Source organism: Alligator sinensis, unplaced genomic scaffold (genome assembly GCF_000455745.1).
Source record: "Alligator sinensis unplaced genomic scaffold, ASM45574v1 scaffold755_2, whole genome shotgun sequence".
Classification (NCBI taxonomy): Eukaryota; Metazoa; Chordata; order Crocodylia; family Alligatoridae; genus Alligator; species Alligator sinensis.
The window spans coordinates 2,646,120-2,658,129 of NW_005841883.1; the positions used below are offsets into that span (position 1 = coordinate 2,646,120).

At 46.1% G+C, this 12,010-nt stretch overlaps 1 protein-coding gene across 3 annotated transcripts in view; it reads right to left on the reverse strand.

The window, feature by feature from the left end:
• The window catches only part of NSF (N-ethylmaleimide sensitive factor, vesicle fusing ATPase), a 106,701-nt gene that overhangs the window by 36,763 nt on the left and 57,928 nt on the right, over positions 1–12,010 (reverse strand). For all 3 annotated transcript variants that reach the window (XM_006017664.3, XM_006017663.3, XM_014516905.2), the window contains 2 exons: positions 10,653–10,727; positions 4,037–4,224 (listed from right to left, as the gene is read on the reverse strand). In XM_006017664.3, the coding sequence (XP_006017726.2) occupies positions 4,037–4,224; positions 10,653–10,727 (263 nt within the window). The remainder of the gene's footprint in view (positions 1–4,036; positions 4,225–10,652; positions 10,728–12,010) is intronic.

Here is a 12,010-nt window from a genome sequence, read left to right on the forward strand (position 1 = left end):
ACGCACTGCCGAGAGGGCTGGCGGTGACTGGCTGTGAGGCCCAGAACATTATGGACAGAGGGAGCAAGGGAGCCAGACAGGGAGGGACAGGTGGTGGCGGGGCAGGGGGCACACTTCTGTGCTGGCGGGTCGCAACACTGTCCCTGCATGCCCTCCCCTCCATTCTTGACAGGGAATTGGCTAGTTCTCTTTATAAAAGGAACCCTTGGACTCACCTAAATAAGCCACTGTCCATGGTACTTAACCTAGCCAACATCCAGTCTCTAGAAACAAAACAACTTTGCAACTGGGTCAGAGCATCTGACAGTGGGTGCTTTGAAGTTAAGAATGGATACTCTATGACCTAAACTGGTGGCTGAACGGACTTCCATAGAAGGCCTATCACCCAGAACCACCTGTGTCACCTAGGAACTACAAGGATGATCATGCATTTCTTATCTGACTCTGGATAACAAAAAAAAACTGGCTGAAAAACACATAGGAGGCTGTGACAGCATGGTAGCAGAAAAGCATCTGATAACCACCCCAGGTTCCTGCCCTGTCAAGGAAAGTTTGACATTTTCCTTCACACTGAATAGATCTTGCCCCCAGGCCTCCAAAATGCAACATTGGCTCCCTAATGGTCCTCTGCAGGAATCCCTTGGGATGGGTAACAGACTAACTGCTAAAATCTGTGCAGTTACTGAAGACATTCAGAAGGCAGATAACTCTTGCTATCAACACACAGTAGCTTCAATATGTATCGAATCTGATGGCTTCCAGTGAAAGGAAATGGAACCAGGAACCTCTCTTCTCATTTGTTTAGTTCAAACAGCAGTACTGTCCAGTACAATATGCATCGGGGAATGTGAGAAGCAGCAGCAACGCCCTACAGGCTAGTATACTGACTCTGAGTTCCAGGACATATACCGGTACATGAATTCTCATGTCATCTTCATTTTCAGAGGGCTTGCTCCTTTTAATCTGCAGGCGAGGAGGGTAAATTCTCCAACCTATCCCTTATATATCCATAATTAAGGCCCATGTCAGGGAGAGGCTGAAAACAGTACTCCTTCTCAGATATACTTGGGTTCCAGCCACCAGTTCTGCAAAGGGATGAGGTAGTGATCTCAAGACCTTCCTGTTCATGAACCGTCAGAGGTGTAGGGTTTGCAGGAGAAGTCTACCAGATGCTATCACATATAGAGGCCAATTTGCATGGCTTTCCCGGTCTTACTGTGGTTTCAACATCCAGAGATCCATACACTGGGGAAAAAAATCTGGGAAAGCCCAAGTTAAGTCATTAACAGAAGGGGCAGTGCCACTGCATCACCAGGCAACAAGGATGATTCCTTAGACAGAGATTGTTGCTGGCCTTCTGCCTGCTCTTGGAGGCTGACACATAGCTGTGGACTGGGTGGCCTGGCCTATGAGGAACTGGGGAGCAGAATCACTTGACATGTGGGAGAGGGTGGTGTCCTGAGACGTGAGTCAATAGCCACTACTATGAAAGTGAGGGTAATGGGCAGGTTCAAGCAGGCTAGCCCTTGGTATTGAAGCTGTCAGTGATGTTACTGGTGCCTTCCACAGAGTTCTCTCTTCCAACCCCATAACAGGATGTTTGCTTGATGGAACCCAGCTAGTGTTGACGTCTTTGGTTTCCAGGGCCCAACAGCACTTCCTGTAGGTCAGAAGTGACAAGTACAGACTTCTCTGGCAGATGAAGCTTCAACAGAATGTCCCTAGACAGAATGTCCTTGAAGAAAATGGCTAGCACACAGACCACCTTTCAAAGGTATAATTCTCCCCCAAACAGAACAGACATCAGTTACATCCACCTGTGAGGTAGATAAGGCCACTATAGGACAGGAAGTCTATATGAAACCTGCCTGCTTGGTGCATGGTTTTTCACAAGTGTCATAGAATCCCTCAACCCCCTCAAGGGAGTTTAGCAGGGCAGGGAACCGGTTGAGAGAGAAATCTACTCTTCCACTTATTTCGAAGTGTCCAAATCAAAGGAGTGGGTGGCATGAAGGTTCTTCACAATTTTTGCAACAAGTTTTAAGCTCTAAAGAGAATATCTGACACCTGCTAGCTTCACCCTAATAAAAAGGACTCCATTATCTTATACACCTACCATGGGATCCACACTGGCCCAAAAGAACTTCCATTAGTGCCATGAGCTACCCAAACATACAAGTCCATTTGTCTCCAAAACAGCACATCGAGTTTAAATAGTTTCCTTGCATTCTTTTTATGAACATGCTGATGAATCAGGTCCCTGACAGACATTAAATTAAGGGTGTGATAGGACCTGATGCATGATCCTAACAGGTCCTAAATGTAGAGGCTTCTAGTGAGAGAGGAACAGTGGAAAAAAAACCTGGTAATACTATGTTCACTCTTTCAGCATTGACTCTGCCACTGTGTGACATAGAAGACTGGGCAAGATGGACCTATGGTCTGACCCAATAAATGGTAGACCCAATAAATGGTAGCTACATTCTTAAGTTCATTCAGTGCACAGGTCCATGCACAGGTCCAACGAGGTGATCCTCCCCCTCTACACGACACTGGTCAGGCCACAGCTGGAGTACTGTGTCCAGTTCTGGGCACCCCACTTCAAGAGGGATGTGGACAACATTGAGAGGGTCCAGAGGAGGGCCACCCACATGATCCAGGGACAGCAGGGCAGACCCTACAATGAGAGGCTATGGGACCTGAACCTGTTCAGCCTTCACAAGAGAAAGCTGAGGGGGGACCTGGTGACTGTCTATAAACTCACTAGGGGGGACCAGAAGGGTTTGGGGGAGACCTTGTTTCCCCTAGTGCCCCCTGGGATAACAAGGAATAACGGCCACAAGTTGTTGGAGAGTAGGTTTAGATTAGACATCCATAAGAACTACTTCACAGTAAGGGCGGCTAGGATCTGGAACCAACTTCCAAGGGAAGTGGTGCTGGCTCCTACCCTGGGGGTCTTTAAGAAGCGGCTTGATGCCTACCTGACTGGGGTCATTTGAGCCCAGTTTTCCTCCTGCCCAGGCAGGGGGTCGGACTTGAAGATCTACAAGGTCCCTTCCGACCCTACTTCTATGATAAGTTATGTAATCACGCTTCCTCACACACCACATGTGCATGGTAGCAGGCATAACTCTGGGATCCAGAATCAGATCTCATTGTGCCATATTGCCAGTGCAGGGGTAACCCTGAATAACAATCCCAGGCTCCCCCTGCATCAGAAAGTAGCAAGCTTGTCCCTGATGCGCTCCTCCAGCTGGGAGCATCTGTCAACTGATCGGGCTCCCAGCCAGAGGGCAGCATAGAGCCAAAGGGTCCATGCACTCCACCAGCTGGGAGTCCCAATCAGCTGATGGGCATTCACAGCTAGGGGAGCACATAAAGCCTTGGCCAAAGACTCCATTCACTTCTCAAACTGGGAGCTCTGATCAGCTGAGGGAGCCTTCAGCCAGGGGAGGGCATAGGAGCCAAAGGGTCCAACGTTCTCCTGGCTGGGACCCTCCAATCAAATGACCAGTGCTCCCAGCCTCTGGAGCACATGGGAGTCTTGAAGGGCTCCAGCATGCTGCAGAGACTGGGAGCACTGGCCACTTGTTCAGTTAAAGGTGTGATAGGAACCAGCCACAAAGTTATTACACATATTTTGTACAATAATTTTGTGGCTTATTTTTCATTTTATTGTGCCATTAATTGAATGAATGTGTGGCCAGGTCACTACTTATGACATGATTAACCAATTCATCACATATTAAGTGTAACATCTGTCAAGGTTCTCAGATTTATAAGTAAGCCAATTCGCTTGCACATTCATACAGGGTTACATGTGGGGCATTTAAAGGACGTGTGCAAGGGATGGAAAAAACAGACATTTTGTCCACATAAGAGTTATGGGCTTGCAGCTTGTAATTCATGCAAGATACCCAAATTCTGAGGTACCTGAAGGCTCCATCATACACTCAGAAGAAAACATATCATAGAAGTGAACAAATTGCACAGCCATTATTGCCATTTGATGCCTGTATGGGAAATCATGACTAACCTTTATGTGTCTGTTCATAGCAGTGGACTGTGCAGCTCGCACAAGACCCTCTAATTCAGCACCACTGAAATTTTTGGTCTCTACAGCCAGTTCCTTAATATCTACATCTACAGCCAGCAGTTGATGGTCCCGCATTCTTGAGGTATGGATATGAAGAATCTGAGTCCGGCCCTTCTCGTCTGGTAAACCTGAGATATACAGAAAGAGAGCATGTCAGGCCTTGAACTATGATCATACTATTGCCTCAATGCTGCATCTTGAGGATAAAGTAAGACTGGGAGCCCTCACCTTTCTTTAGAGACCATGCATACAGGGCTGCTCCTCAGCATGGACAGCCTGTTCTCACAGGGTAGAGTACTTCATAGTGTCTTTCATTTGAGAACTCAAGGAACATCAATCATTAAGCCTCCAGCAGCTTACAATTATTGTCATTTTACAGATGGCACCCAAGGATTAAGTGTCTTGCCCAAGGATCATGAAGCAAGTGATTTGCAGAGTGGATTCTTGTGTTTTATTCCTGCCTCCCACACTGGCTTTGTTCCTACTACTTTGGGAGGTTCTTTCAGAACCTCACTGTTCTGATGATTAGAAATGTTGTAATTTCCAGCTTAAAGTTACTTAGACTGTTTATACTCAGTTATTCTTGTATCAATATTATTTTTTTTAGCTTAAATAGCACTTTTCCTTCCATGATTGACAATCATTAACATATTTATATGTAGCAATTAGGGGTGCACTGGTAGAGAATATTTGGGCCGATACCGATGGCTGATCTTTAGCGAGCCATATCAGCTGATACCAATCCAATTCCAATATGCAGCTGGGCAGCATGGAGAGCAGCGACTGGCTGGTAAACCTGTTGTGGGTGGAAGGGGAGAGGGGGGAGGGATTGAGACCCCCCCCACAGTGAGGGAGGGAGTAGGGCTGGGACTAGGGCTGAGGCAGGGACTGCCCAGCCAGGGCAGAGCATGGGACAGAGGCACAAGTGGCTTGTCCAGGAGGCATGGGGAGGGCATGGAGCAGGGGGGGTGCCCCTGGATCTGTGCAAGGTGGGGTGGGGTGAGGGGGGGGCTGGGCCAGGCTGCGACAGCACTGGGAGTGGGGAACGGGGGGGACCTGCAGCCACCACAAAATTCACCATAGCCCCTCCCAACCCCTCCTCCCAGTGCTACCACCACCCACCCTGAGCTCAGCCTGGCCCAGCCCCCACCCCATGCAGATCTGGGGCACACCCCCACCCATGCCCTCCCAGGGTGTGTACAATGGCGGAATCCACCATCCCCTCCCTAAGCCCCTCAGATAAGCCACTTGCGGCTCCATCCTGTGCCCACCCCACCACAACTGTGCAGCTCTTACCCCTGTTCCTGCCCCAGCTCCACCCTCTCCCTCACCACAGGGGTCTCAATCTGTCCCCCACCATGCCCCTTCCCTCCCCTCTCACCCCTTTCCCCACAACCAGCCAGACCCAGCTGCTCTGCATGTTGCCAGGCTGTGCTCCTCGCCACTTGCATGCTCCACTGCAGCTGAGCTCATGCACAGGGTATTTACCAGTGGTATTATCGGACACATCAGCCTAAAAAAATTGATTTCCAATACAGTCAATTTTCCACACATCGGTGCCAATCCGATATGAGACTGATGTATCAGTGCATCTCTAGTAGCAATCATATCCAAATTAAGACTTCATTTTACTAATGATGGCAAGCTCTTTCTGGTCTCCTCAGAGTATACTCTTTATTAGGCCTGTGCAAAGCGGCTAGAATTCGCTTTGGATTGGCCAATTTGGGGGACAGTGATTCAATTCGGTGATTCGAATCAGTCCTGAATCTCCGAATTAGCTAGGCCCATCCCCCCAGCCCAGCAATGGCTGCCCTGACTGCCCGAGCTCCCAGCATTTCTTTTTAAAAAAGCCCCAACTCAGCGGGTGCTGCTAGGCAGAGGGCGGTGATCCCTGCTGCCCCTCGCTGCATGGGAGGCTCTGCCATGAGCCTCCCCCTCGACCCTTCCCTTGTCTCAGCACCCCTCTATGGCTGCCCCGCCCGCCGTGGCTCCAGCCCTTTAAGAAAAAGATCTACTGCATTTGCTTTGTCTAGAAAAAATAGTTATCTTAAATGAAGTTAATAGGTTAGGTACAAAATACCTTTGGTAAATGCATACTGTATCTTATCACATTTTCCATTTGTTTCTAGGTATTTATTTATTCTTTCCATCTAGATTTGTTCTATAGCCTTGCATGCACCTAAAGTCAAGCTAATACCTAGATTTTTTTAAAACACTTCTTAAATTAAAGGTGCAACGTTTGCTATTCTCCAGTCATGTGATACAACCACCATTTACTTACATTTATTAAAAAGTCTTTGCTACTGGACCTGGGCTTCCATGTGTCTGTTCTTTCAGAATTCTGAGATAGAAATAATAGATTCTCCCCAATTTAAGCATGTTAGTCTCTTCAAGTTTTGCTTTCACCTTGAATATGGTAATGTACGTTTCCATATCACTATTTTCATTAGTCATCCTGCCTTAGTGCCCATATTTAACAACGTTTTACTAAATATCTAAGGCAACATATATATTTAGTTTTGGGTCATACATGCATTTTCTTTAATGCGTGCCTGTCCTCACTGCACAATGGCCTTGCTTTTTCCCTTGATCTTTCTGCTTATCTATGCAACTGAAGAACATTTTGTAATTTGTTTTGGTATCCTATGCAAAAATCTAGCATTTTTTCTCTTTGTCCCTACATTTTCTGACCCTTAGGACAGCTTTCTAGCATGTTTTCCCCAAAACTTATCAGTCCTTTTTTCATTCCTTGTAAATCCTCTAACTCAGTAATAGGCAAACCCCTGGCTTGGCACGTGTGCCTTGGGGTAGACTGTGGGGAAGGGCATGCAGCCACAAGGACTGGACCCCTTGCAGCTCCCCTGCTATCTGCTCCTGGCATGCCAACATCTTATAAGTCAAGGTTGTAGGTGTTTTTGGCACTTTGCCCGAAAACACTGCCAACCCCTGCTCTAACTAGTCCTAATTCATTTTTTGAAGTGGTCATTCATGAAGCCTTTTCTGCACATTTTTAACAGTAGCTAGGGACACAAGCTCCAAAATGATATTTGCACTATTAATTTAAAGACAAATTGTCAACTTCCTTCACAGGGGCAACACGTAGGGGTGCATGCGTACCCCCTGCGCGTGGCGGTGCACCCCCTGCAAAAAGGCGCCGCCGACAAGGTTGGCAGCATCTGCGGGCGGCCACCACTTGCCACGCCACCAGCAGTGCTGGCGGCATCTGCAGGCAGTCCACGATTGCCCCTGGCTGCCACCGCTGCTGCTGGCGGAGCCTGCAGGTGGTCGCCAACCCCTGGTTGACACTCCCCCCCACCCCCTGGCTGACAGTGCCAGTGGCGTCTATGGAAGCTCCCCACTCACGACCACTGGGCTCCCACTGCTGGTGTAGCCGTGCCCCACCAGTTGCCGAGGGCACGTGCCATTCATGGTCCTTCTCATTCAAGTCCTCAGGTTCTTCAGTCCCTTGGCTTGCCATAAGTTTGTCCATTTAGAATTAAGAAAATGAGTTATAATACTACCTTTAACCTTCCATTTAAACTGAATCAACTCATGCTCATGGCTAGGGACAGCAATTACACACAAACTGGTATAAGTGATCAGAAACTGGTTCAAATCTGTAACAACAGAAGTTTAATGCACATAAACCACTTTCAAAATGGCCAATAATGCAGTATCAGACTTAATTGATTAGGTTAAATCGGTTTATTGAACTTCTGCCCCAGATCCCCTCCAGATTCAAGTTAACTCACAGTCCCCCAGAATCCTAGGATGCTTTGCATTTCCCCCACAATCCCCATACCTCTTGCTGGGTGGGAGGGCTAGCCTTGGCTCAAGCTGCCTGCTCCTGCCAAGCAGGGAGGTGTGCTCTAGCACTCCCCGGCTTCTGACCTGGTTCACTGCAGGTGTGTGGCTGCATTTCCAGAATCAAAAGTGAATGTCTGTTCACTTGGCTTATCGATTGAATCTATGCAGCTTAGACTAACATGCAATCAAACTGAACAGATTCAGCCTTGGGCTTTTTGACTGTCTGTACTTAGCCTCAATGATTCAAGATAAAAGGTATTTCTATAGTCAGCTCCTCTAGAATAGGGGTAGCCAACCTGCAGCACACGTGCCAGAAGTGGCACATGGCAGATTGGGGAGGGAGTATGCAGCACAGCACAGGGAGCAGAAAGCAGAGCAGCAAGGGGCTGGGGCAGGGCTAAATTTGTGGCACTCCCACCAAAAAGGTTGGTCACACTGTTCTAAAAGATCCTTACCAAAGTCATGTCCAAAATTATGTTTGCCTTTTGATGGTTTACTGATTATTGCTGTTACCAATCACATTTAAGATTCTCTAGATTCCTACCATTATTAGCAGCATATATTCTCTAATTTCTGGGAAACTAAAGTCTCCTGTGAACAACAATTCCTTGTAGTAACCATTGTCTAAGAATATCTTACCACCTTATAATTCTATACCAATATGGTTACCACGAGTGGGGTCTTACCAATATGAGATGTAGCTAGCCATGTTAGTCTGAACTCAAGTAGAAGACAGGGTAGATTTGCACCTTATGGCTTAACCAAAGTAGATACAGCAAAAGCTGTGTTAACCGGCACTTTATTAGCCAGAAAACTCTATTAACTGGCATCCGAGGGATGCGGCAAAAGCGAATCTGGAAGTACCACTTCCGGGTTTTGCTGCCGCAAGCAGAGTTTTTCTTTGCCACTTCTTCAGCCCACAGCCCTGGGCAAAGCAGTCTGAGTGGGGCAAAGCAGCCTGCACAGGGTCCCCCTCCCTGTCCCCCAGCACACTGATGCCAGGGAGTGCACCAGACCGTGCACATTAGATTAACCTGCATATTTGATTAACCGGCATCCCCCATTCCCAGGGGATACCGGATAACAGAGCTTTTACTGTACATATATAAACAGCATATGGCCAAGACAAGTTCCTTGTGGTACTAGAGACAGACTCCCTATTTAAATAATATTTTGAAACTTATTTAATTTCCTTTTAATCAACATCATACATACCATGTTTATTTTATACTGCTCTCATGTCTTAAACCATGTTGTAGGGTAAAGCACAACATTCTTTACAAAAGTTTATTACACGGTCATTACCTTAAATCAATGAAACTTTCAGATCTCATCAAAACAAATATCAAAGTCAGACGAAAACAATTTTCCATGCACGCACTGATTTATTATATTGCCCACCTTTTATTCTTTGTTAACTGAATCCCAAATCAGCTGTTCCCATTCTGTCTGGGATCAATATCAGGCTAAGAGGTCTATAATGTTCCAGGTGATCTCATTTACTCCTTTTATACACTGTCACACAAATTAGCTTTATTCCAGAACTTCTCTGGTGTGCAAAACTTATTGAAAAAACCAATATCAACAGGCCATTAATATTAACAGCAGCTCTTCAGCCCACTTTTCAAAAATTAAGATGCAAGATGTCCAATTATCCTGCTGGCTACAAAATAGTTAGCTTTGGTATCTGCTGCCTAAAATCTTCCTTAGTAACTACTAGAATAAAATTTATTTTACCATTTGATACAAGTATAACCACTAGCTCTTGCCCCAACTACAGAAAAATATTTATTAAGTACTTCTGTCTTTTTTGCATTATTGAAAACTCAACCATTTTTTACATTATTAGGGGTTTTTTGGTCTTCTGAAAGGTGCAAAGAACAAGATCTTACATACCCACATCACTCCCACTTCTTGATGGAAAATTGGTGTCAAGCCACTGTTTTCTTACCAGTAATAAAAGTTAAAAAAAGGTTGTCAAAAGTTCTCCAAAGTCTAGTGGACCCTAGCACTAGCACAGTTAAGGCATGCCTGTCTTTATTACTAATGGAACACAAAGGATGGACAAAGGAAACCCAGCAGCATAGCCAGCTGACTTTGACCCCTTAACTCAGTGGTTCTCAACCTTTGACTCAAAGTACCCCTCCAAAAGTGCCAGCTCTTTGGATGCATTCATTTTTTGACTACAGAAAAAAAGAGCAATTCTTCTGTTGCAACAAATTCATAAAGACTACAGCAGGTCAGAATGTTTTTTTGACACTATGGATTCTCATTTGAAATTTGAGTTTAATTTTGTGAATCATGTGTAGGTGTATGCACACCTACCAGTACTAACATTGTGCAGCACCCTGTGACACTCTTAAAACAATCTCATGGCACCCCGGGGTGGGGTGCTGCAACACCCTGGATAAGAATCACTTCCCTAGCTGAATTACACAGTAGACTGGTGGCAGTCTTTGGAACAAGCCCAAAATAGGGCTTGAATTCAAGCTTCTGGAGCTACAGTGAAGGTCCTTAACAGCTCTGCCACCATACCTCCCTATCAGCATCAACACCACACCATTTTCAGGAGAGATATTTATGACTGAACATATATGCAAATTGACCAATTAAATAATCTTCATAAAACAGAGCTGCCAAATTTTGTGCAGCAGTGTTCTAGTCATGAGCTAGTGATTTCTAATCTGAGCCCTATTTGTAGCACTAAGTCAATTTGATGTCATATACTGAGCCACAGCAAACTGCTTACCAATCTCCATTTTCACTTCCAATCTCCCAGGTCTCAGCAGTGCCTCATCAATCAGGTCTGGTCGGTTAGTCATTCCTAAAAACAAAATTGGGAACAAAAAAAAAAATCACTAACAGAACGTAAGCTCACTAAGTTTCTATTCAACAACAGACTATCAAACATATTTTGTACAGCTAGAGGGAGAAAATACAGATGAAAAATACCTCAGCACTTTTGGAGGCCTATGTAACATCATGGTGGGTTTCTGGCAACAGCAATCAAACTTAACACCTTTGGATATAAACACAAGATCCTTCTCCGCTTGAATTAAGATGTACTGCTCTTATAGCTGAGGCTATGGAAGGTTTATCAGCCCCTGCACATACCATGCATAGGTACAGAGTAGGGGTGTGCAAAGCAGGCAGTATTTGATTCAGATTCAGCCTGATTCAGGGGACAGTGATTCAATTCACTGATTAGGGTCACTATTCCAATTCAATTTGGCTGAATCTGAAGATTCGATTCTGATTTGGAGAATCAGCAATTCGGCCATAGACACAGCTTTATATGTTTTTTCTACATACCTCGAGGTAACAGGTGTGACTTGTGAATGCTGAGATGGTGGGGTGGATGGCATGTCCCATAGGAGCACTGGGGGGGGGCCTGCGTACTTGGCGGCAAACCCAGAAGTGAACTGGAAGTACTTCTGGTCCACTTCTGGGTGTGTCCCTGAGCACACAGGGAACCCCCCTGCGCTCCCATGAGATGCTCCATCTGCCCCACCATTTCACCATTCATGAGCCGCACCTGGTACTTTGAGGAATGTAGAAAAAAAAACATAAAGCTGTGTCTATGGCTGAATCGTCGAATCTCTCCAAATTGAATCAGAGGCTTCCGATTCGATTCTGAGAGATTAATGGGTCTCCTGATTCAATTTGGATTCGGAGATCTGGCTGCCGAATTTCCTCCAAACTGAATTAGTGACCAAAGCTTTGCAGAGACCTAGTACAGAGCACTGCACTGAAAGGTCACACTCTACAAAAGCCACATAAAGGCACTATCTTTCTACAAGGAGAAATGGCAGAAAATACAAACATTCATCCAATTTCTCCTGGGGGAAACATGCTCCCTCCAGGAGAAAGATCTTCCAAGAGAAACTCTCTCCCATGAAAATGAACACTAGTACTCTCCTCTCTCAGCCTGGTCTCAGAGGGGAGAGAGGCAATAGGGCAATGCGCCCAGCCTCTTTCCAGACTGAGGACTGCCTGGTTTGGGAAAAGGGGCTGGGGTCTTTCCCCTCCTATTCCCCTTCTTTCCTGGACTGGTCTGGGAGGGGAGCAGCTGCTGCTGCTCTCCCCTCCCTCTTTCCAAAAGCAGGG